Source organism: Heteronotia binoei, chromosome 11, assembly GCF_032191835.1.
Source record: "Heteronotia binoei isolate CCM8104 ecotype False Entrance Well chromosome 11, APGP_CSIRO_Hbin_v1, whole genome shotgun sequence".
Taxonomy (NCBI): domain Eukaryota; kingdom Metazoa; phylum Chordata; class Lepidosauria; order Squamata; family Gekkonidae; genus Heteronotia; species Heteronotia binoei.
In genome coordinates this window covers 57990054-58016227 of record NC_083233.1, presented here as the reverse complement: position 1 = coordinate 58016227, position 26174 = coordinate 57990054, and the positions used below count along the sequence as shown (strand labels likewise).

The 26174-nt window shown below is 51.4% G+C and overlaps 1 protein-coding gene across 1 annotated transcript; it reads left to right on the top strand.

The window, feature by feature from the left end:
* The first annotated feature begins 12792 nt into the window (after positions 1-12792).
* On the top strand, positions 12793-25933 carry TBX3 (T-box transcription factor 3). Its single transcript, XM_060249603.1, has 7 exons — positions 12793-13524; positions 15298-15565; positions 16738-16884; positions 19488-19564; positions 21647-21804; positions 23384-24117; positions 25452-25933. The coding sequence occupies exons 1-7, from the start codon at positions 13130-13132 to the stop codon at positions 25908-25910; spliced, it is 2238 nt and encodes a 745-aa protein (XP_060105586.1). The 5' UTR covers positions 12793-13129; the 3' UTR covers positions 25911-25933.
* Positions 25934-26174: the final 241 nt, after the last annotated feature.

Sequence of the window (26174 nt, the reverse complement as noted above, 5' to 3'; positions counted from 1 at the left end):
CACGCAACTGCTATGCAGACCAAATGTTCTTTCAGCTTGTTAATTGCACTGTTTTGCCATTGGAGCCTAACTTTGTGCCACTTTGCATTCTTAACCACTGCCCACCAGCTATACGTAGCCCTGTTCACTGTACCCCATTGTCTGATGTAGTAAGCATGCATATGAAAGCTTACATTCTGAATAAAACTTCGTTGGTCTTAAAGATGCTACTGGGCTCCTACTTTTTTTCATGATTTCTGCCACAGACCAGGGGATGGAGGCGGAGCGAGAGACATGGGTGATTGAACATTTGGTGAGCAGACGATCCACTAAATGCATGGCCATGTGGATCCAGTTCAAGCAGGAGACTGGAATCGAGGGCCAAAAGCCTACGGGAAGTTCTCCAGCGTTGATCCTGTGCAATGAATTGACACCACTGACCCCTTCCACCGACCTCCACATAGCGTGAATTTGGGCTTGCCGCAATTGTTGCCAGAATAACTGCGCAAGGATAGTGGCTTTGGGTCGTTGAAGGCACCAATGTAAAAGCCAAACGGTAGCAGCATTTTGCAGTCTTCTTTGGTGTAATATAAACTGAAGGCCCGAAGGAAGAAGGGCAGGGGTATCAAATGGCTTTGGAAGGCAGTAAGGTGCCAAGATTCATCTCCAAGCAATTCCTCCTGCTGCCTGTTCACACTCGATAGACAACTTGGGTACTTTCACACACACACACTAAATAATGCATTTTCAATCCACTTTGCAACTAGATTTTAGTGTGCGAAATGGCAAAATCCACTTGCATTCCGTAGTTCAAGTGGATCGAAACTGCATTATTTAACAAGTGAAAGCGTCGGACATAACTGCTCTTTCACAGATGCACTTAGGAAAACACAACTTGGGAAAGGTTCAGCTTATTTCAAACCCTCATTTCTTCGCTTTTATAATGGGTGAGACCTGGAAACTTACTTCCAGTTGGTCTCCCTTTGACCTGGTAGCCTTCCCTTGTGATCTGAGGTCATGGGCTGCGGTTACGCAATGAGTAATGACACTTACCAGTCTGGCATTCAAGTCAGAGAGAAATGTCCCTCAATAACCGTCTTTACAGCATTTCCCTTACATCCTCTCAGTTATACACTTTGCCAGTGATGCTGTCAAATCAGCACAGATCGTAAGTGGGGATGGGAACTCTGTGCACAGACCAAGAGGTGTCTTCTTTACCCATCTATGGTAGATTTACCTGTCCCAAGGCTTTGAACTTCTCAAACTAGGGAAGCTGGGAGAGCCCTGCAGGACTCCCACGTGGGAAGGATGGGCCCAAGGGTGGGGTGGTGGGTCCAGGCTCAATGAAGCTGAAACATCTCCTTAGTCGTGGAAGAAATATGTTTTTTGAATTGTCATAATCATGGCAATGGGTTTGATGCCTGGCCAGCTGCCCACCTCTGGATCCCAGCAATGTTCTGTACTGCTCCCATATAAGTCCAAGACTCAGACTTCCTGCCCATTAATGCCATAGGGTCTATTTATTCCAATTCAGCCAACAAGTAGACAGATATCTTTCATGATTTCTAAAACAGTCTGTAGGTAGGGCATTGGGGTGGGGTAGGGTGGGGGAGTAACAACGATTAGACTGGATTTTAACTTTGTTGTGGGGGGTATGTTGACCATTTCACCTAATGGTCATCTGGGGTCTCCACCCTCATCCTCAGGACCAGCAATTGGATAGGTCATGAATAGAGAAGTTACTCTAACTGGAAGAGTAACCCCATTAATAGAGAAGTTACTCTAACTGGAAGTCTTACAGAAAAATGCTGAATGGGCCTCTGTCAGGACTCCCCTACCTTCCACTTTCCTGCCCCAGGTAGTTTCAGGGGGCATCCATGTGAGTCTGTAGCAGAACAGCTATATTCGAGTCCCATCTCACTTTAGAAGAAGAAGATACTGGATTTATATCCTGGTCTATACTCTGAATCTCAGAACGGTCACAATCTCCTTTATTCCCCCCCTCCCCAACATCAGACACCCTGTGAGGTAGGTGGGGCTGAGAGAGCTCTTACAGCAGCTGCCCTTTCAAGGACAACTCCTATGAAAGCTATGGCTGACCCAAGGCCATTCCAGCAGGTGCAAGTGGAGGAGTAGGGAATCAAACTTCTCTCAGATAAGAGTCTGTGCACTTAACCACTACACCAACCTGACCAACAAGATACCGTAACCGACCAAGGGAGTTTTAACTCTGGAAAGCTCATACCCCCAAAATCTCGTTGGGTTCTCAGGGGCTGTCTGGATTCGAATCTATCTGCACCAAACAAGCATTGATCCAGATAGCCCCCAAGACTTACTTATTTATCTATGCTGGATTTTATCAATTTATTTATCTAATAACTGAGTTTTTATCCCGCCTTTCCCTGCATGCAGGGCTCAGGGCGACTCACAACAATTAAAAACACAGATGGAACCATAAAAATGTTTTACAGGTTTACCAAGCTAAGCACACCAAGATGGCCCGTCAGTTTAGGAGTAAGGGATTCCTAAGGCTGTGATCATACATATTAAATAATGCACTTTCCAACTGCATTTTGCCAGTTTACACAGTAAAATCCAGCTGGAAAGTGCATCGAAAGTGTATTATTTAATGTGTGTGTGATCGCAGCCTAACAATGTTCTGGACTCTGAACACAGAGCGCTGCTACGGAAGGGCTCGTTTTTAATTTGTTGAGAAAGTTGCAGCCCATTCTTAGCCTGGCAAACTCACTGGAACTTCGAGGGAAGGGGGGCGAGCACAGTCAGAAGCAATCAGGCATCTTGGTGGGCCTTAAGGCTTACGGTACAAGAGCATGACGCCGATCAGGATGGATTTCCTTTGTGGCCCGCCTTTCTCTCCAGCGGGGACCCCTAGCGGCTTACACTATTCTCCTCTCCCACGGCTTCCACGTGGTCCCTCTCCGGCTGGCGCTAGAACCGGTGAGGGAAGAAAGGGGGAAAGCCAACACGCGGCTCTCTTGGCCTACCTCATCTCCTCCCCCCCCCCTACCGCCCCGAGGTGTAAAAGTTTATGTAGTCCGAGAGCTTATTAACCCGCTCCCCAAGGAACCTGCTTAATGAGGCTTCGGCGAGAAAGGAGGACGCGGCGGCTGTGTCAACAACAGGGACTGCTTCTTGGGAACGCCTCCCTTTCGTTCTACCCGCTTCCCAAACCCGGGCGGGGGGGGGGGCGGGTTGATAGTTTAACTTGGAAAGAGCGTGTAATTGCCGCTGGCCGGACCTCACACGTGCCTCCTGGAATATTTACAGCGAGGATGCCAAAGTCAAGCTGGCCTCTCCCGCCGCCGGCCTCCCCCCCCCCCATCCCAGCTCCCGAGGCATTGTTGATAAATGCTGCCTGTTAAAAACAGGAGGTGAACCGCGCACAAGCAACGAACCAGCCTTGCAGCACCAGTGCCAAGCCAGTGAGCTGGCAGGGGAGGAATCCACTCTCTCCTCCGCCGTGAACGCGCCGCCAGGTGAGCTTAGGTAGGTAGGTTTTTACCTTCCGCCTTCTCTTCCCCTTCCCCCCCCCCCCAAAAAAAATCCTCCCACTGAAGAACGTAAAAGCGAGAAACTGGCTGGGATCACACACACGAAATAATGCACTTTCAATCGTCTTTCAATGCATTTTCCAACTGAATCTTACCGTGTTCGAAAATCCAGTTAGAAAGTGGTTCGAAAGTGCATTATTTAGTGTATGTGATCACAGCCTGTGGTAACCATTACTGCAAGGTAATATATGTCAAGCAGTACGAACTGACCCAAGTATATGCTTTAGTGCCCAGACTCTATTGTTAATGTGGCCATAGTTTCTTAAGTATAATGCCCCCAGAGGCCGGATGCATACCGGTTCACACAAGATTATACTAACAGGTGTATCGGTTGCAGGCAGTTCCAACGACACCTGAACAGATCGGGGATACATTTCTACTGCTGTTGCTTACCACGAACTTTTTAAAAGTTTGAGAGGACTCCATCATCATGCATAATAATAATAATAATAATAATAATAATAATAATAATAATAATAATAATAATAATAATAATAATAATAATAATAATAATAATGCCGTTGCACATTCTAGGAAGCAACTCACAGCAGTTAAATGAAACCTCTATGTACATAAGCAGTGAACTCCTCAGCACTAGATGGTAGGGACTGAAGAAGTACATTAACTTCCTGTCCTTCTGGTGCGCTTCCTGGAAGCATCCGGCAGACCCTTATTGGAAACAGAGTTCCAGGGGGTCCGGTTCCCAGTCCCCACATCGTCCCCAGATCGCTCTTCTTCAGCACTCCAAGTGGTTCCAGCGAGCGAGCCAAACCGCATAATGTAATAGACATAATAACCCCATTTGGTATTTTCTGCAAGGGTACTAGCCAAATCTGGATAAAAAAGCAATCATCTCGAAGACAAGTCATGTCTTGGAGGAGGAAAGGGGTGGAGAAATAATTTTCTATCAGGTCCTATCCTTTATTAATTAAACACTTAAAATATATATTTATTCATCCTCCTTTCTGGTTGAGACTCAAGGCGGATTAAAGGATATAAAATAGCACAAAAGAGTCAGCGATAGGACTAGGGACACTCTCCAGGGGTGGCCAACGGCAGGTCTCCAGATGTTTTTTGCCTACAACTCCCATCAGTCCCCGCCAGCATGGCCAATGGTTGGGGCTGATGGGAGTTGTAGACAAAAAACATCTGGAGAGCTACCGTGGCCACCCCTGCGCTAGACACTTCACTGCATTCTCCAGGGGTGGTTAGCATGGCTCAATTAACCCAGAAGGCCACCTTTCTAATGTGGGCTGCGAATAAGGCAGCCGAAGATCAAATTGATTTCCATGGAACCCACCGGCTTAGCCAATTTCTCACTATGTTGAGTCTCCTCCCCCCAATACACACACACCATAATCCACTGATACAGCTCTTCGAAAGCCCTTGGCCAAAGGGAAAGGTATCTCCCAGTGATGAAAAATGCAGACACCGGTTCCTGAAGTGTCAGTTCTCAAACGAAGAAAATTCAAAGGGAAATTACAACATGAGATTGCTAAACTCGAGTTTATTCAAAAGTTCAGAACAATGAACCCCTCCCTCCCCGGGATGAATAATGGCAGAGGATTGTTATCTCACTACAGACAGATGCTGATTTTCTGCCCCCAAGAATTTCCCCTCGGCTCTAATCAAGCAAATATGTGCTGTATGCCTGCATCTTTTGCAAGCCTTCTTTGCAGTAACCCACCTTCTGACTGGTATAAAAGACTCAGATCTCCATATCGATTCCCCTGTGTCTGAGGAAAGGAGCTTTGACTCTGAAATACCTCGAGAATCTTGTGGGTCTCTAAGATGCTGGCTGGACTCGAATTCAGCTGTTCTATTGTAGACCAACGTGCTTAGCCTTGGAAACTATCCGTCCCCAAAGACCACTGCGCTTTAAGATGCCCCTTGGAGGGCTAGGAGGGCTGCTGAGCCCAGAGAGAGCAAAAAACGTCCTGTCCCTTTAATGGAGGCTTAAGGAGATTAAAAAAAAAAAGTGACTATTTTTCTTCACCCCACGAAGAGCTTCAGCTGTCCATTTGACAGTCTTCTGCTAAGGGGACGGGGCATTCCCCCCCTCCCGGCCTGCTGGCAACCCTAGGTGCTAGGCTCCGTCCAGGCATCTCCCCTTCGTCGCAGGACCTAGCTGGGCGCTAGAGAGTCGCCACCCCGATGACACTTCCAGGCTCACAGCAGAAAGAGCCCGGAGCGTCAGTTTTATGGCTGCCCCCACTCCTTGCCCTTGAGTGAAAAGACGGATTCCTCTCCCACCCCAAAGTTCAGCCACTTTTGCTAGAGACGGAGAGAAAAAGGAGGGGTTTTTTTTAATGGTCCTTTGAAGAGGCGTGATGGAGCCGAGCAGGCTTGGCTGGAGTCTCCAAAGGAATCAAGGAGGAAAGCCCAGTCTTATCTCTCCGGCTGCCCCGCCCTGGCCCTCCTTGTCTCCTGGCCCTTCTTCAGATATGTTGATAGGGTTCTTCCACGCCTCTCCCCTTCCAGCCAGCAACTGGCCAGCAAGTAGCTGGAAGCGCTGGCCAATATTTAACTAAGATGGCTGGCTGGCCATTGGGGGCGCTTAAAAAAAAAAAGTTTTGTTTGCTTGCAAATTAATCATCCAGCGCGCAGTTGGCGCCAGTGTAGATTTATCACACGCAGGGGGGGGGGGGGGCGGAGAGGCGGCCGAGGAGCCACAAAGAGAGTTCGCACCTTCCCGCTTTTGATCCTAGATGACTGCAGCAGCCTCTTTTCATAATACGAGTCTCCCAGGGGCTTCGTCTGGCAGGTCACTCCAAATGGGCGGAAGTTTGCACAGCCTTTAGGAAGAGGCTCCAACGCGAAGTCCGAATCCGAAGACATCTTGGAGTTTCGACTACCGAGGAGGCTGAAGAAGAACAAAATAGGAGTCCGCCTGTCTTTCTTCGAACGGAAACTAAAGGCTTGGGAAACCCTCCCCCTCGACATTCTTGGACAAATGCGGGGCGGGGGGGGGGGAGACTTTGTGCAGTTGTGGATTGATTCGAAAGTCAGCCCCATCGTGCTCATGCGATTTACTCCCAAGGAAACACACACTTGGCAACTTGCCAAGCCCCGGAGTTTACTCAGGAGTAACGGAGCGCTGGTAAATGTGTGAAGGCTGCAGTCTGCCTTCTGCCGTAGGATCTCATCCATCCATCCAAGTCTTGCATCCCCGTCAAAGTTCACGCGTTTGTATTGTGATATTAAACTTTCCTGGGCCACACTCCTCTTTGTCAGATACACGGCGTTATATCCTTACACGGTTAGGTATATTTACTCGTGGATCCCGAGAAGAAAAGGGGACGTTTGTAAACAGCGGAGGAGCCAGAAAGGTTATGAATTGGCTTCTGATAGGAAACGATCAGTTTGACTTTTCTGGGGAGGGTGGCAGCGGCTGCTTCCTCCCGGACTTCTCTTGATCGCTGCCAAGTTCAATGACCTCCAGCACCAGGAAACCTTCGTCAAATAGAAAGTTCTGCCGCTTCCCCACCCTCTTTACAGGCGCCCTGTTTTTCTGTGCAAGATACCCAGAGACAACTTTTCATTGTTACTTCCGTCCCTTAATTGTTACTTACACCCCTTTGAAATTGAAAATGTATAAATATTACTTTTGTAAAATAAGGCTGTTTTTTTGGGGGGGGGGGGGCTTTCCCTGTCTGTGTGTCGAGGCGGTGTTTTTAGTTTTTTTATATATTGTCGCTAGAGTCTGTTCAAAAGTTGTCTTTCAAAGACAAGAGCACAGCCAGCAATCTTCTGCATTCTGTCAGGAACAAATCCGGTTTAGGACAATGGGGCAGTCTCAATCCAGTGCAGAGAGGAGTCGAAAGTGCACAACCCTCACAGACCACACTGGAGCTTCTTTCCAACAAACATGCCGAGGGTCACGTGAAAGGAAAATGTACGGAGTCCGGAACAGGGGAAACAGACCAGGCACATGTTCGGATCTGGCCTTGTTCTGTGCCCGGGTCTCTCCGAAAGGCGGACCAGGCTTCTCCCTCGGAAGACAAAGACGGCGTTGTCTTCGGAGTTCAGGATAACCCGAGAGCCTCCAGACTCCAGCGGTACCATTTTTAGCATTCATGGAAAAGGCTCTGGGCACTCCCGGTTGAGGGAGGGGGAACGTTGCATAATTGCACCCCTCTCCCCTCACTGGTGGGCTTCCTGCTCTAAAAGCAAGCAGCGTGGTCTGCTTTGTAGCCGAGGTGTGAGGATGCGTCTCCTCACCGCTGAAAGGACAATGGAAGGGATTCAGCCTAGGCCAGCCTTAGCCTTCCAGGCTATCCCAATCGCATCAGGTCTTGGAAGTTATGCAGGGTCGGCCCAGATGAGAACTTGGATGGGAGACCACCAGGAAAGTCCAGAGTGGCGACTGCGAGGCAGGCAAGGCCGGGCTAACCCCTTTTGTTCCTCTGCTGCCACGAAAACCCTACAGGGTCGCCACGAGCAGCACCCAACTAGCCAAGACTCGCTTTGTTCATTGGGTGTTAGTCCCCAGTCAGTGTTATGCAGCACTGCAGAAGCCGCGCAAAGCGATGCCTGCACACGGTCTTTCAGAACTTAGGCCACGGCTGCGTTCGAGGGGGTTTCACTGTGCGCAAAGGACTGCAGAGGCTCACTTTCCGTTCTGCGGGATTGACAGCCACGCGGGTGTTCATCCCTTCGACCTTCTCCTTCCCTCTGTCGCCTTTGAACTAACAAAGCAGTAGACAAGTTGTACCTTTAAGACCAACTAAGTCTTATTCAGAATGTAAGCTTTCGTATGCTTTAAGCAGACTTCATCATCTGCTTATAGCATACGAAAGCTTACATTCTGAATAAAACTTAGTTGGTCTTAAAGGTACCACTTGTCTACTGCTTCGTTCTATTGCTTCTGACCAGCACGGCTGCCCATTTGGATCTAGCCTTTGAAAGAGGCCTTCTTGGCGGCCCTGCCTCTCCCCTCCCCCACCCCGGAACCAGTCCTAGAGGGAACCAGTCCTAGAGGGAATGGGTGAAGGCCGAGAGATCCTAGACGCTGGCTTGCCCATGGATCTCAGCCGCCTGGCGCCAGGCGCTCTTAACCATGTGCGTCAAAAATGCCGTGTTAGAAGAGCTAATCGCGTTAGATGTTCCGCTCGTATCTCTCTCGCCTGCCTTTCGGGGCCCCAAGCCGGCCTCCCTCTTCATACACACAGGCCGCCTGCCTCGCTCCGTCCAACACAGCCCCCTTTATCTCTGGCAGGAAGCGGAGAGGAGCAAACGCAGAGGAAAGCTCGCCCTCAGCCCGGCCCCCTCGCCAGGAGAAATCGCAGGCATAACCCCCATGTGCATTTCGCGTTCATACATTCATCTGTGCAAAGGCTCGCTGATACACTGACAACCCTCAAACACGAACAGACAAACCAGGAATTTCCATTCGCCTGAAAGACTCGAGACCACCTTCACACCGTGGACTTTTCCCCCAGACCCGGGGTGGGTGGGAGGTTATTCCGCAGCTAAAGTGGGAGTCTGTTCGGTGGAGCTTTGAAGACTAACAGATTCGCCCTGTCCCACTTCATCAGATGCACCAAGTGAAACTTCCCTGCGCGGGTTAAATATCGCCTTTACTTACAAATCACTCAAATGAAGGCAAAGAGGCACTAGGCAAGGAAGCTACGGCCCCTCCCCCACCCTACACCGCTGCCAGGGAGCCAGAGAGAGATGAGTCTCAATGCACAATCTGCGGCCAATGCAGAGCTTGCTGTCGCCTTCCATCGTTGTGTGTGCTTGGGTGGACATGTTCTTCACACATCTGATGAAGTGGACATATGGCTCTAAACTATTCTCTCTCTCTCTCTCTCTCTCTGTGGGAGTGTGTGCTTATCTCTACATACGCTTTTAAAATCCACCTTCCTGGGTATTAATCGTCCCACTTTATACATTTATAAGCACATATACTCTAGGCTAGCGCACAACAACTGCAGCGTCCTCCAAATTCCTGGTCTGAGCATCCCAAAAAAGCCCGGAGAACTTATGACCATCTCCAGGCACCCAACACAGCGGCTCAGAACATGAGCCCGTTTGCCCAAGTGTTTTGCGCCTTCGCGTGTATTGCCAGCTTCCAGGCAGATCAGACCGGATCCAGCTCCCTAAGATAACCCGGCCGAGAAGTAAGTGGTGGGAGGAGATCCCAGGAAGGGGAGGGGCGGTCTATGTTTGGGGAAATGCTCTGCTCCTCACATTCAGGCCCCTTGGATGATCGGACAAGGGAAGCTAGCCCAAAGCAGCCTTTTGCGCCCCCCTTCAGTTTCTCTTATTCAGTCTCGAGCTCCCTTCCCCCCCCCCCATAAAAAAACCCCAGCTCCCTCAACGCCTGGCGTCTAGTCTTTGCCCCAGGAAAAAGGAGGTGTGAATTAACAGTTGGGTGGAGTGTAACTCATTAGGCGCCGGGGCAGAGTGCGATAACTCCCCCCCCACACACAAAAAGAACCCCACCTCCCTTTTCAGCTTTTTCTCTCCTCCCCCTCCCTTTTTTCTCAAGCCCCCTTCTTCTTCTGAACATGCAGACAAGGAGAGACAGCGGGATCTCACAGTGTGCTTTTCAAACGCTCTGAACAAACAAACAGACGGTAAGGAGGCACCTCTGATCCCAGAGCCGATTAAAAACGCCAATAAGAAAGACTACAGCAGGGCGAAGGAAGGAGACTGCAGGCCCCAGGCGGGTCATAAAGGCGATCCTGGAGAAAGATAGCCTAGACGCCCCCCCCTCCTCCCCTCCCTTCCCTTTAGCCAGCAAGTTGCGACAACCCAGCCCTTCGCCCTTTCTCCAAACAAGTGAGGGGTGGAGAGATAAGGGGACAGCTTTGGTTGTAGGGAAGGGAGAAGAATTGAGATGGAGGCGGCTGCGACCCTGGGAGGGCCATGCAAGGAGCGACACACACACATACACACAGATTATCGGAATCCCTACATTCGTCCAACACAGTCTATTCCTAAATAAGGGATAGGTGAATACACATCTCCCTGGATGCGGTATTTGCAACAGCCCGGCAGAGGTGTCATACATTGCTGACAATTGTGTCCTCGTGAACGACGCCTTCTCTGAAGGTTATCTGTCTCCCTATCTGCATAAGAAAGTAAGAACCTCCCGGGTGGACCAGATCAAAGGTCCATCTAAGTCTTCTGTTCTGTTTCCCAGAGCGGTTTAGCAGATGCCTCCCAGAAGCCCACAGGCAGGATTCCCAACTCTGACCCCAGAGATTCAGGGGGTGCACTGCGAACATCCACGGACAGACCTATTTCCCACGAATTTCTGCAGTCATCTGACTCCTCCTTTCACTTGCCTACCAGTCCAATCCCTAGAGTAATTGCTGAGGTTTGGGGAGGGGGGGGGAGAGAATCACGAATTCTTCTGGGGGTTTTATTGCAAACCCCCCTTGAACCAGCATCTAAAGCACATCTGACGCGTTGATTCCAGTTAAAATGCGAGAGCCCCCTTCCCCCCTCCCCAAATACTCACGCAAACCGGTGGTAAGGTGCGTGTGTGCGCCTGTTCCGCCAGCCTCTGCTTCCCCGCTTCTGCAACCTCGAATAAAGCCAGAGGAATGGAGAGAGAGCGTGAGACTGTGTGTATGAACGGGAGGGGGGGGCGGTTGTTGGAACCGATAGAGAAGACAGAAACAGCCTCCAAGGCTGAGATTTCCTGGGGGGTGGGGGATTTGGAAGTGTGTGTGTGTCTGGGGGGGGGGCGGAGTGCGGTGCATCGTGCACCGAGAGGGAAAGCTGGGAGCCGATCGACGCCCTCCCCGCCCCCTTTCTCTTAACCTCCGACCGCTCTAGATGCCTCCCCCACCCCATACCCCCGCGCGTGCTTTTATCTTTCCCTGCCAATGAACGGAGAGAGAGAGACAGAGGGAGAGAGAAGGCGATGAAATGAAAACCTAGCCCAGAGAGGCTGTTGATAAGTCCAAATTGAAAATGTCCCAAGCCGGGTCAGCGAGAGAGAAAGCGAACCGGATTCCCCACCTCCTTCCTTGGCTCCTTGGCTGGCGCTCCCGAGCTAGAGCTTGGCTGCTTCGCGGGCCAATGTGCCTCTCCGTAGCCCCCTAGAGGCAGCTCGCCTACCTCGTTCCCTCTCGCTCTCCCTCCCTCCCTCCCTCTCGCTCGCTCCCCCCCCCCCCCAGCCTCGCCTCCCCAGTGTTTGCTCGCCGCCCTCCCCTCCCCTTCCCCCCGCCTCCCCCTCCCCTCTGATCATGTTGACATATTCGCACGGCACCGAGCAGTGGGGATGCTTTGCTGCAGCGTTACAGTTTCCGACACCTTCTTTTTATAACTCGCCTCTGTCCCCCTCCGCTCGACCTGTCAAAACCACGCCTATGGAGCCACACAATTGGTCCGAAAGCGTCAAAGAGCCAATCAAGTATGCCGCAGCTGCCCTGCAACCCCACAACACATCCATACAATCCGGTGCAGCCAGGCAGCCAAGCTCAGACACACACACTCACACGGCGGGGTCTCGGAGGCGAGCGCCTCTCTCGCCGAGCCTCGCTGCAGCCGCCGCCGCCGCCGCGCTCTTCCCTGGCTCGCCTCGACCTCTGCCTCGCCGGAGCTGAGCCACAGAGGAGCGCCCGGCTTCCCGGAGCCAGCATTCGGAAAGCAAACAACCCCAGCGATCTCGGCTCCTTTTCTTTTCTTTTCTTCTTGTTTTGAAAGAAAAAAAAATAAAGGCTTTGAAGAAACAAAGAGCGGGAAGGCAGGGAAAATCCAAGGAGGACGCTGGAGAGAAGAGGCTGGCTGGAATCAAACTTTGGCAAAGGCGCCCTGCTGAGGGGGAGGGGAAAACGGAAGCCACATTTTCCCTACAACTTTTCGGGCGCTGCGAATTGCGAGAAGCCTGATTAGAAGAGACTTTTTTTTAATTGGTAGTTTCTTCTACCATTCCCCCCCCCACCAGCCGCCACCCACGCACAGGCACTCCACCTTTCTTTCGGCTTTGGCGTTCCAAATTAAAAATAAAAAGGAACGGGGGGCAGCCACAGGATCGGGGGAGCTCACCCTGTTCCCCACCGATCTCCACATTGGCAACACAAGCGCTCACCGGAAGAAGCTCGCCCGCAGGCCAGCAGTCCCGAAGCCGATCTACCTGCCAGACCGCCTTCTCCTCTTGCCCCTTCGCTCCTCCGTCGCCTTCGGGCAGAAAGAGGGGCCAAAGTCGGGGCGTCCGAGGAAGCTTTTCAGCCGGCATTTCCCCCGATCCCTTCCGAAGCAGACGCTGAATCCAAACAACCGCAGCCGGTAGAAGCAGCTTCCATCCAGGAGGGAGAAGCGCCCCAAAGCACCATAGTTCCGGGTGAAGATGTTTCCCAGCTTGGAGTCGATGGAGCGGCCTCTCTGATGGCCGCGTGTGCCGCCCTTCTGCTCACACCCCCTCCGGTGGCTCGCCGCCTTTTCTGACGACCCCCTTTCCCCTTCCTTCCTCCCTTCCTGCCTCCCTCCCTCCTTCCCTCCCCTCCTCCTCTCCTTCTCCCGTGAACTGGAGCTGCAGAGGATGAGCTGTTAAAGGCCGCCCCGAGATTCAGAGCTCGTTCAGGCCGCGGGAAGACCCCACCCGAGGGAGGCATTGGATGAATATCTCCATGAGAGAGCCCGTAATCCCTGGGACCAGCATGGCTTACCACCCCTTCCTACCTCACCGGGCTCCGGACTTCGCCATGAGTGCCGTGCTGGGACACCAGCCCCCTTTCTTCCCCACTCTGGCTTTGCCCCCCAACGGGGCTGCGGCTCTCTCCCTCCCTGGGGCTCTGGCGAAACCCATTATGGATCAACTGGTCGGGGCTGCAGACTCCGGCATGTCCTTCTCCTCCCTGGGACACCAAGCGGCGGCTCACCTGAGGCCTTTGAAAACCCTCGAGCCGGAGGAAGAGGTGGAGGACGACCCCAAAGTCCACCTGGAAGCCAAGGAGCTTTGGGAGCAGTTCCACAAACGGGGCACCGAGATGGTGATCACCAAGTCCGGAAGGTAAGGCGGAGAGGCCGAGGCTGGCGGAGCGGAGTCTCCAAGACCACCTCTCTTCCTGCTTCCTTCCCTTCTGCTGGCTCCAGCAGTCTGCCTTGGCCAAACCGCGCGGTGGAGGTGTGTGTGTGGGGGGGAGAGCAATAACAATCACGTTGCTTCGCCCAAGATTGTGGAACTGTTTTTGAAAACGGCGCTAGCAAAAGTCTTCGGCCCTCCAAAGTCACTAGCTGTATCCTAGGGACGTGTGTCTGCAGTGTGCGTAAGAGTGTGTCTCTTGTCTTTTACTTGCACACGCGTGCACAACGCCACCATGCATGGTAGGCGTACACACTCCATTTCCCTTTTGCACAGACCTGGTTTAGGACCCCCTGGTTGTGCAGAGTGGCAAGACGGGTGTGCTTTAAGAACAACAGGCTGCAATCGTCTGCCAGTTTACTGAAGGGTAAGGCCCACGGAAATGAATGAGACTTGCTTCTGAGGAAGCGGGCACGAGATCCGCAGGCGGCCCTAGCAGGGCTCTGGCAGGTTCCTTTCCACTTCAATTAGATCCCCCCCTAAACCCCTCGCCAGAAACAGCTCTGTCTGTTCAATTTGTCCCCACGGAAAGGAAAGCAGGTTCTTGGGCCGCCTGCTGAAGTACAGTTTCCAAGGGAAGAAAGTCACCGTGAAACCCACCAACAGGGAAAAGAAACGCATTTAGAGGATCCCCGCATTTAGTAAAAGGGTTGAGTTCATTTGTCTATAGGCAGGCCGCACTAATTGCAGCTAATTTAAACCCAGCTAAGCATACATTCGATAATAGTACAGAATGGGAGTTGTGGGGGGGGTTTTGTCCGCCATATAAAAAAAAGTTTACAGTTCTTTGAGAGCGCAATGGCGGGAGACGGGAATAAGAAGCTAAAGAAAAAGTACATTCCCTCCCCCCCCCCCGGCACAATTAGGAACAACCGAATTGACCCTTCATTGCAACTGTTGCCTCTAGTGTCTAGGAAAAAGGCCACCTTTGGGAATGTATAACACCCACCCACCTCAGAAACCCTGCTTGGAATTCAAGACAGAACTTTAAAGATGTATTTAAAAAATATTATTATTACCGCAAATAGCATTAAATTGGCTCAGAATTTGCAAGCCAGCGAGGAAGGCTGCAGCCGTCAGTTGTCCAGGAAGAGTCCAGAGAGCATGATCTACTCTTTGGGGACCCATTTGTTTTAATGGTAGTTTTTAATTTGAGTGTGTGGCGGGAAGTGTGTGTATGTTTGTGCGTTTTGGACAAAAGTGTTCTTCGAAGGACACCTTTTGCAGTTTGGAAATTTACTTTAAGAGCTGGGAGGGGTGTGGCCACCTTCCTAGATCTCATGTATTTGTGAATCAGGAACCTCATCTGGAACATTAGTGTATGTGATACTATGGATCCACACATACAGAGAGAGAGATCTGTGCTGGCATTCCAACAAGGGCCTGTTTTCTTGTATTTTTAAATATAAATAAAATTTATATATATATATATATATATATATATATATATATATATATATATATATATATATACATACAGAATTGCCCCCCCACTTTCCTCCCCAGTAAAGCAACAATCTAGATGATAAAGTCAGGGTTTTTTAGGGGGGGAGGGGAGAGCTTTCTAAACTGATGGTGAAAGCTTGTTTCTGCAGAGGTATCACCAGCTGAATTTGTTCGGGGAGAGGATTGATCTGTTTTGACTAAACTCTTCGCCTTCCTTGTGTCTCTTCTCTTCCGCCTCTCTTGTCTGCCTGTTAGGAGAATGTTCCCCCCCTTTAAAGTGCGGTGCACAGGGCTGGATAAAAAGGCCAAATACATTTTGCTGATGGACATTGTGGCGGCGGACGATTGTAGATATAAATTCCACAATTCCCGGTGGATGGTGGCCGGGAAAGCCGACCCCGAAATGCCAAAGAGAATGTATATCCATCCGGATAGCCCAGCTACCGGCGAACAGTGGATGTCGAAAGTCGTCACGTTTCACAAACTGAAACTTACTAATAATATTTCGGACAAACACGGATTTGTGAGTGATTTGCATTTTTTAAAATAAAATAAAATAAAATTGTGCGCGACGGTTTCCCCATTGGGCCCTCCCTTTTACTTTTCTTTACAAGAAAGGTTGGGGGAGGGGGGAGAGACAAAGTTTGCAAAGTTAATAGGGGCTTATATTGAAGCTGAGACCCCAGGAAAATGAAGTTGGATCTTCAGGAACTTCAGATTTTTAAAAGAAAAGAACAAGCTAACGCGATATGTTGGTAGTTGGTGAGATGTGCAAGCATGCTGTTGGTTTCTTTGTGCGGGTGTGCGGGGGTGGCAGCGACCCTTCCTAGGTAGTCAGAGAGGTTCCTCTCTTAAGGTTCTCAACAGCAGTAGCAAACTTCGGGAACCGATGGCTTATTCGCCGATCCCATCTGTAAACTGGCAGGATTGACGTTTAAAAATGGAGGAGAGAGACAGAGAATAATTTTGCATTGAGTCTATGCTGCTTTATAGATTAAATACAAATAAATATACAACACACACACACTTGTATTATGTAGGTAGATGCCATCTGCAATAGCAGATGGATAAGTGGGGGCAAAGGAGGGGCAGAGAGGAAGGTAGCACTTATGCAAACCCAGTGAGGGCCTACAGGAAGTGGAACTGCCTGGATTTCAGCCGATTTCAACCCCTAATCGTTTTGAAACCCTCGCATGTCTTTTTGAAGGGAGTCGAGGCCTCAGGCCGCCAGTGGTTACATTAGCTGGCTTCCTCCGCCTCGCTGTTTACTGTTAGCAAATGGAACTTTAAAGCAAACACTCCAATCATAAGTACAGCAACCGGATCGATACTCTTTTCTTCGGCAGCAAAGGGGGAAGAGCCCGGCTTGCTAACAGGCATTTGCCGATCTTAGGCGCTAACTGCAAGGCCTTGGAGTTTCCAGGCTCGGCTGGAGGGATCTATAAATATCAGCTCCGGTCCAATTGTCGTTAACTGAAGCAGGGAGGCTATTTTCGCTGTGAGGGGGAAGCGTTTCCCCTCTGTGCCAAAGATTTCCAAGCGCAGACCTTGTAAGATGGCCGGCAGGGAAGGGCGGCCTAGCTGTCTTGGAGGCTGGTTGGAAGCTCCAATTCAGGTGGAGAGGACAAGGTTTTCTTCTTGACCGAGTCTTCCATGCTCCTTTCTCCCCTTCCCACGTTCCCCACTCTATTGCAGACTATCTTGAACTCTATGCACAAGTACCAGCCGCGGTTCCACATTGTCCGGGCCAACGACATTCTAAAACTCCCCTACAGCACCTTCCGCACTTACGTTTTCCCGGAGACCGAATTCATCGCGGTTACCGCATACCAGAACGATAAGGTAAGGGGATTAAGAGGAGTGCATTTAGGGGGAGGGGGGGGGGAAGTATGCTTGAGCCTTGGATAACTCTTTGAAATTGGCTTAGAACATTCCCAACATTTGGGCCTCCTCCCCCTCCTCCACTTTCCCTTAGGCCGCTTGCAAAATCAACTTAAAAGGGGAAATTAAAATCCTCCTGATGGCGAATGTTCAGTCTATCCAAAGAACGCTCATGGGGGGGGGGGGGGCGTTGCGAGGGGGTGGAGATAGATGGGCTTCTGCCATTCTGTGCGCCTGTGCAAGAATTTTTTTCTGTCTTCATTCATTGAAGCTGCAATGGGAACCCAACCAAAATCTGGTTTTTATTATATTTCAACGCGCGCGCACCCCAATTCTACAGTGTTTTTATTAATAGATTTTGGATTCGTTATCGGTGTCTGGAGGAGGGGAGGGTCGCATGTAAGAAAGAGCCCCAGTTTAGTAGCCTTTCCCAAGAAAAGCTGGACCAACCCTGGCAAGAGAGCGAGAGAGCAAAGAGTGTTTTCATACCACCCTCAAGGCTCTGCCCATTTATTATCATAACTCTCTTTATAGGAGGCTGCCCACCAAAGTGGGAGCCTGGCCAAGGGGGAAATTTATGGTAATGGATTCAAGGCGAAGGAGTCCCTAAAGGTGGTCTCCGGCTCTTTGGCTTGCTGTAAATTAGAGAACTTTGGAGTTTCAACTCCTTCTTTCCAAGAGACGGTGGTTTGTCTGGTGTGAACTTTGGGAAGGCTGGTGCGGTGGAAGCCCCGGCTTGTAGTTTGTGTGTGTGTGTGTGGGGGGGGGGTGCTATGGTGGAGCCAGGCTCATTCGACGGTTGAGCTCCGTTGTAGTGAATGTGACGTACTTCTATGCTCAGAATCCGGGTGCGGGGAGTGGGGGGAGGGAGAATCTGGGGCGGGCCTCTGGTTGCTCTGCTTATCTGGGCTTCTTCTGGCGGTTGTTTTGGTGGATTTTTCAGGCAATCAAGGCCGCTTTGGGTCGTCCACAAAAGTTTGCAAAGAACTAGCCACTTGTTCCAAAGTAGGTTTAGAGTCACTTCGTAGTTTTTTTTTTTTTTCAACTGAGTAGCCCAAAGTTCTCCGGCGCAAGTTGCCTTTGGGGGGGGGGGGTGTCTCCCTTTCATCGACTTCTTCTCCCCCATTTCGCTGGCGCGCGCCCTCTCCCCCGGGAACTTGGCCCTGTCAAAACGAGAAGGCACTTGTCCGATTGCCCTGAAATTTACGTGTAAAAACGCAGGGTAAATTGAACCGAAGGGCCCTCGCCTTCCGCATTATCTCGGGCGATCTCTCGTAAAGGTCAGAACCCGCATTCCAGCTCTCACCTAGGCGGGCCCCCGTCGGATTCATTAGGTCCTTTTCGGTGCCATTCGAAGGTAATGGTTTGACCCTGCTAGGTCCGCCTGGCGCTGACTCCCAACCGAAAGGTTCGCTCGGTGTTCTCGGATTGAAAGCAGAATTGAACCCAGTCCGAAGGACTGAAGGACCAGGAGGAAGAATACCATTCAGGATTGTAACTATTTTATCAGGATTGCAATTATTCTATCCCAAAACACCGCGTGCTCGGCAAAGTCCCCAGGGAAGAGCGGGAAAGAAAGGAGCCCCGGCTGCCCAGGAATAGATCTTTTTTTCGGATCTCTTCCCGCTTGATGGGCCCCAGCAAGTCCTACTGAGAGAAGTTAATGGCCGCGAGTGCAGTCTTTCTTTCTATGTCCCTGTGATTTCATAGCTGAGCAGGTGGTTTCCTTTCTCCCCCACCCCTGCAAGGAGTTGAAGGGAACTTACCGATGTTTGACTTTGGCCCAAATAACCTTGAAAAATAACGTCAACCGGGAAACCAGAGAGGTGCAAATATTTTCAGCGTGATCTCCAAAGCTTGAAAAGGGCCATAGATCGCGCTCAAAGCCCTCATGTTTTGCACAGGGTATTCTCTGTTTAGCCCCCTCCCCTCAGTCCACCCCACCCCGTCCTTACTCACACACACAGGCAGGATCACTGCAGAAGGTAATTACATAAAGTATTTTATTATAGCGAGCGGGTGACCGCCGTTCCTTTGCGGTTTAATTATGGCAGGTAAAGAGTTTAAACTGAAACATAACTTTTAATGGATGGCAGGGCTGCGTTCCATTCATTCCTCGGCGGGGGTTTAGGAAAGCCAAAAGCAAACAGCCACGGCGGTGTAATTGACTAGTCCAAGTGGAGATGTAATTGACGAACGAAATGGCAAGGCGTATCCTTTGGTTGCTTATAGTTGCCCCCAAGCAAACCAGCAGTTTGCCTGCAAATGTTGGGAAGACAACTCTGAACTCTCCTTTACAGTTGATTTTTTAAAAAATTATTTATTTTATTTTATTTTTAAAAATGAATCGGTAGTGCGGGTTCTAGCAATCTTGAGCAAGTTCCGGTGGAAATGAATGAGATCTCTGGGACCCTTGTCATTACTCTCATTGCAAATGCACAGGAGAAGTTCCTTCTGACGTTACTTGCCCTTGATGTGGAAGGGGAGAGATTTGTAAAAAAAAAATTTCTCTTTTGACTATTTCCCTCCTCTCTCTCTCTCTCTCTCTCTTTTTTAATAAACAGATAACGCAATTAAAAATCGACAACAACCCATTTGCTAAAGGATTTCGGGACACAGGGAATGGGCGACGGGAAAAAAGGTAATTCGGTGTATGTATTTGCTTGTTTGGTCGGGGTTCGGTAGGGGCAGTCCAGAGGTCAAGCTGAAAAAAATCTCTCTTACCTGGAGGTGTTTTGGCTAACAGCTAGTTGTGCTAGGGTGATGGGAGAGAGGAAGAAATGTCTTCCAGACTAATTAGGAACTGTATTTGTTAAGAAAGAAAGAAAGAAAGAAAGAAAGAAAGAAAGAAAGAAAGAAAGAAAGAAAGAAAGAAAGAAAGAAAGAAAGAAAGAAAGAAAGAAAGAAAGAAAGAAAGAAAGAAAGAAAGAAAGAAAGAAAGAAAGAAAGAAAGAAAGATTTTTTTTTTTTTGCAAACACTCAGTATGGTGTTTCATGCCACCCAAGGGAGAAATCTTCTCCCAAAACATGGATATTGGCTGAGACATGTGTTTGTAATTGGCACCCTGCTGCAATGAGAAATGTTGAGTAGAAAAGGAGGGAGGGGGAGAGAGAAATGTGGCTAGAGTTGCTGATCTTCTGAGACCTCTCAGTAAAGGGATCTCCTCAGAGGTTGTACTAACCTGATCTTAAACCGCCTGTACATGGAGTGTTTGGTTTCATATATGGCTTCATGAAAAAAGGATGAAGTTTAAAGCATGCTGTGTGAGGGAAAGGGGAAATAAGATGGCTCTTTAACTGGGAACTGGATTGGTCATTATGTAAGGCATCCTCCCCATGCGATTATTTCTTTGGATCTATGTGTAGAATGTTCAAATCCATGGGAACTGGGCATCATCCAGTCACTATGAAGTGTCCTTTCCTTTCAAGAGACATCTAGCCCTGTCCCATGGCTTACTTAGAAATAAGACTCACAGATTTCACAGAGATTTAAGTCAAAGGAAGAGCGCATAGGGTGCAGATGTAGGCATGTGCTTGCCTTCTCCGGTTGTGATAAGGTGCTTTTCTTTGGTTGGATCCTGTGCTTAAGGTACTTTTTCTTTTACCATGAGTGATACAAAACAGCTTGGTATGGGTGGTAGAAGGCGTAAGGGAAAGGGGCGCTGTCCATTAAAACCAACTGCACCCAAGCAAATACTTGACTCATCTAACAAGAATAAAACTCGGATTCCCGAAATGCATAAGGTTATTTCTAGTCTGGTTTTGCTTACAAAACTATTAATTGTTTGATAAGAATATGATATTAAAATAACTCACCAGCAACTTTGAAGAGGTGGGATATTCTAGTAGCAGCTTACCAAATCTCCTTGGCTCTCATCTCCGCTTCATTCTTCTTCGGATCACCACTTCAAAACTGTACCAAACTCTGGAAAGTTGAATCACTCTGGAATGAGTGATTCGCAGATCATCTCTTTCAGAAGTTACTATCGGGGAAAAGGAGGGGGGCTTGGGTGGTATGTATGGGGGACTATCTGTGGATTTTGGAGAAGGCCTGTGTTTGGGTTGATCTGGTCAGAACTGACTCAAGTGCAAAGGCTTCCTAAACACCTTCACTTGGAAACCAGTTGGGTGCAGTTGGTTTTAATGGACAGCGTTCTTTCCCTTACCCCTTCTGTCAGGAGAGCCGCTCTGACCCACTGCTACACAGGAAACCAGAATCCCCTAAAAGCAAATACCCTGTTTTGCTCCAGCAAACAAACTATATGGAAGCCTTCAAGGGTTTGAAAGGGACTGCAGCAATCCCACTGAGTTTTATGGGGCTGCTCCAGAGTAAAGAGGTCGTGGATCTCAGCCTTAGGCCACCATTTTGTAACTGTTGAGAGCTGTGGGACTTGAGTTCCCTAAACTTCGGGTGAGAACCAGACATTCATACCTCCAATCCTGACCTGCTCTTCAACCATCATGCCCAGTCCACTCACAAGCGTGCCTGTCGGGGTTCAGTGGGGCCTACTTTTCCAGGGTGTTTAGGTTCGTTGTTAATTTGGAAACTGCTTCTGCCATACTGGAAGGCAGCCCAGCTTGGGCTTCATTGAAATGGGACGAGAATTGGAGTTTCTGGTGTGCCTGCCGATTCCCCTGATACATTTTTGTTTTGTTTTGCCTTTGAACCCACCAATCTCTCTCTCTTTCTCTCTCTCTCTCCCCCTCTCGCTGCTCTCTACAGAAAACAACTCACCCTTCAGTCCATGAGGGTTTATGATGAGAGGCAGAAAAAGGAAAATGGGACCTCAGACGAGTCCTCTAGCGAACAAACAGCTTTCAAATGTTTTGCTCAGTCCACATCTCCGGCTGTGTCTGCGGTGGGCACCTCTAATCTTAAAGGTGAGGACGCTGGACTGTCCCTCTCTCCTTAGATCTATGTTTTCTCTCTACCAGGAGACCTCTCTCTCTCTCTTAACTTGTGGGTCATTGCCCTTTTGGCATGTTCTTTGAGTGGAAAGGAGCTTGGCTGGATAGAAATAATACTTGTATGCTTCTTTAAAAGTGGTGCTTTTGCAAACGGATCTGCTGAAAAGGCTCCAAACATTAAGAAATCGCACTTTCCCCTTTCCGCCTTGTCTCTATATTTCTTCTGTGGTTTGAAAGGAGTCAGCCAGCACTGGCTGAGGCAGGGGAGCAAAGACAGACCACAGGGCAAAAGTTCAGCCTTGCAACCACGCTGTTAATATTCATATTGGATTTTTTTTTTTTGCATTATGGAAAGGTTTCTTCCTCTGCTTCCCCCCTTCAATACCACATGACTGCGCAGAAAAACAGTGAGATTCTTTCTTTCTTTCTTTCTTTCTTTCTTTCTTTCTTTCTTTCTTTCTTTCTTTCTTTCTTTCTTTCTTTCTTTCTTTCTTTCTTTCTTTCTTTCTCTCTCTCTCTCTCTCTCTCTCTCTCTCTCTCTCTCTCTGAATATATGGGCTGCAGCGGAAGTGAGCAGTTTGGCTGCAATACTGGCAGAAGCGATGAGAGTTTAATTTGATTTTTATACTCACTTGGCCTTTTTTTAAAAAAAGGCGGACTTTGGCTCTGTGTGTGTGTGAGAGAGAGAGAGCTGCCTGGAGAGAGACTGTCCGTCAAAAGCCTTCAACCGGAAGGAGAAAATAAAAGGGGGGGGGGGTTAGTGTATATCGCAGGCAGTGAATCCAAAGCTAGAAAGAAGCCAGACCCCAATCTAAGCTTGCCTGCATCTGAAGATGAGGGAGTGTTCGAAGAACAGCCCATAAATAAAACCTGGGGAAATGAAGGTTACCCCTTCCTCTTACCGCGGCTGGAAATGTATCCTGGAAGGAAAGAGGCGATTCTGGTGGAGCGCAGAGGTTGACTTGCGTGCAACGAACTTTCACCTCCCGCGTTCTGTGAAAGGGACGTTTGAATCTTGTCGAGGGCTTCCTTGTGAGTTGACCGGCCTTTGCCTGAGGCTGCAGGCAGGAATTCCCAGGGCACTTCTCTGCCTTCTTTCTGGGGGAAGAGTGGGTTTTTGTCTCCGACGGGGTACGGTTCTTAGGGCAGGGATTTGTCTGCAGAACCTCGGTACCAGCTCCTTCTGACAGGATCCGGGAGGCCTTCCAAGTCTGCCTGAGTTTGGCTCCGCTGCGTTGTGTCTTTCAGGCCAGAAAGGAGGCTGTTTGGAAGCCGCGGCCAGCGATGGGAAGGGAGGGGGGGGGAGCACAACAGAAACGATTCGTTTCCTGTTCTGTTCGCCCTCCTGAAAGTGTTGGGTTCAGCCGGGGAGGCCTGCGCTGATGTCCCCGATTAATGGGGGTGGGGGGCGGAGGAGAGGAGGTCCTCGGGAGAGAGAAGCCGCGGTCCCAGTCCTTCCCCAGAGCTCCCCTCCCCTCCTCCCCACACCCAGCCCCTCCGAATCTGCTCCTCACCTCTCTCCCCCCTCGCCCCCCCCCCCTCTTCGCTCCAGATTTGTGTCCCAGCGACGGCGAAAGCGATTCGGAAAGCAAAGAAGACCCGCTGGAGGCCAGCGACGCCGGGAAAATCACTACCACCAGCAGCAGCAGCACGGCCCTCGCCCTCCAGAGCAGTTCGGCGACCCCCGGGCCGGGCGGAGGGGCGGGAGACCCCCGGGAGAAGCACAGCCCTCCGAAGGCGCCTCTCTACCCGTCGGACTCGGCGTGCAGCCGGAGCAGAGAGGGCGCCTCCAAGGCGGCTCCGGACTCGCGACACAGCCCGGCCACCATCTCCTCCAGCACCCGCAGCCTGGGCGGGGAAGAGGTCAAGACCCCCCCACGGGAGGAGTGCCGCGGCCTGGCCAAGGAGCCCTTCGCGCCCCTGACGGTGCAGACGGACAGCCCCGCCGCCGCCGTCGCCGGGCACCTGGCCCAGGGACCCTTGTCCAGCCTGGCCTTCCCTCCCGGCCTGGCCAGCCAGCAGTTCTTCGCCCCGCTGGGCAACGGGCACCCCCTGCTCCTCCACCCCGGCCAGTTCGCCATGGGCGGCGCCTTCTCGGGTATGGCCGGCATGGGCCCTTTGCTGGCCACCGTCTCCGGCGCTTCGGCGGGCGTCAGCGGCCTGGAGAACACCGTGATGGCCACGGCAGCCGCGGCCCAGGGACTGTCCGGCGCTTCAGCGGCAGCGGCGGCTGCGGCTGCGGCGGCGCTGCCCTTTCACCTGCAGCAACACGTCCTGGCCTCGCAGGTATTTATGGCCCCGCCCCCTCCCCTCTTCGCCCCCGGACGGGAGCGCGACCCCAGGGGGGCTGAGGCATCGCGGCGTCTCTGTCAGGCCCCTAACCCGGGGGGGGGGGGCGCAGCCAGAGGAAGCCTCGTCTTCAGTTCCAGATCTGGGGGGAGGGGGAGATCAGAAATCGCCTGGGAGGGCCGCAGCGCCCCCTGTCCCGGAAAGCAGCCTTCTTGCTCATTGTCTCTACCCGCCCCTTCCATGGATGGCCCCCCAAGAGCTCCACGCCTCCCCCCAAGAGGAATCCTTGGTAAGAGAGGTCTGGAGGTGTGTGGGGGGGGGGCGGGGCGCCGAAGTGTCTCTGCTGAGACCGGCGGGTTTTGTGCAAGCTGGGGAACCAGCTGCAGTTTCTTGGTTTTATACTTTGGCATTTCCCCCCCTGCCTTTCTTGCGAGGAACTTAGGACAGACCCCCCCCCCCCCCTTCATCTTTAGAACAGCCCTAGGAGGGTGGCTTGAAAGAGGCTGAGATTCAGCCGCAGTTCACAGGTTAGGGTGGTTGTTTTTTTTTTTTGGCTGAGTGGAGATCTGAATGCCTGGTCCATAAAATCTCACCCGTAGATCCGGTTTGGTTTAATATCTCTTTCTGTTTGAACTGGAAGACAGGCGACCATCCATAAGGCCTTCATCCAAACGAGGCATAGAGGCAAGCCTAGGAGGAGAAAAAAATATTTTTCTGTCTCTCTCTCTGTCTGTCTCTCTCCCCCCACCCCCGCCGTGTCTTCTTCCCAGAGCCTGCCTGCCTCCATTTACAAGCCCCTCCTGTCCCAAAGCAACAACTCCTTTGGTGAAAAGGTGTTTTGCGTTTGTTTGTTGTTTTCCGAAGAAGGCGGCTTCCCTCCTTCTCGCCTTCTCTTTTTCTCTCTCTCGAGGTGTTGAGTCCAGCGGTTGGAATGGCAGCCGAGGGTGCTCAGCACCTCGAGAGATGAATGACTGAGAAGGGAAGCTAAAAGTAGCCTGGCCTTTTTGGCTGGAGGCCCTGGGCTTCGAGCTGCAGCGCCGGCGCCAGGGAATGGAGCGGGGATTGGCTGAGAAAGGCGTCTCCGGGGCTCAGAGCTGGGTCTGCTTTCCACGTGCAGCGGGCTGCGTGCGTGAAGTGTGTGCTTGCAAGGGGGGTGGGGGTGGAGATAGGTTGTGCGCAGGCGCATTGTCTTAACTGAGTCTTAAGGGGGGGATTAATCCCCACGGGTGTTTCCGAGCGCCCTCCCGCCTTCTTGCACCCCACACGCGATCCCCCTCCCTCCAGCCGTTGACTGACCGCTGCCTCCTTTGCTGCTTCCTTTCTTCCTGCAGGGCTTGGCCATGTCTCCCTTCGGAAGCCTCTTCCCTTATCCCTACACCTACATGGCGGCCGCGGCGGCTGCCTCGACGGCCGCCAGCAGCTCGGTCCACCGGCACCCCTTCCTCAGCGCCGTGCGCCCTCGGCTCCGCTACAGCCCCTACTCGGTGCCGATGCCCCTGCCGGACAGCAGCAGCCTCCTCTCCACGGCCATGCCCTCCCTGGTTGGCGTCGGCGTCGGCGGCGCAGCGGAAGGCAAAGGGGGCGGTGTCTTGGTCTCCAGCCCGGCCTCAGGAGCCTTGGATTCCGGCTCGGAACTCAACAGCCGTTCCTCCACGCTCTCCTCGGGCTCCGTCTCCCTCTCCCCCAAGCTGTGTGCCGACAAGGAGGCCACCAGCGAGCTGCAAAACATCCAGCGCTTGGTGAGCGGACTGGACTCCAAGCAAGACAGAGCCAGGAGCGGCTCGCCCTAGAGAGCTGCCCCCCTCCCCACCCGCCCCTTCGAAACCTGGGACCCTTTTCTTTTCCTTCTGGCTGAAACCGGACTCTCCCGAAGGTGGGGGGTGGCGGGTGGGCGCGGGGATAAAAGGAAGGGCGAAGAGAGACCCGGTGAACAAACAAGCTGCTATTCGGAACCAGACTGCGGGGAAGTCCCTGGACTGGGGGTGAGAGGGCTGGCACCGATTTAGGAAAGGCGCTGAAGTCCGGGGCTGGTTCGCTTCTATGGGCCCTTCCCT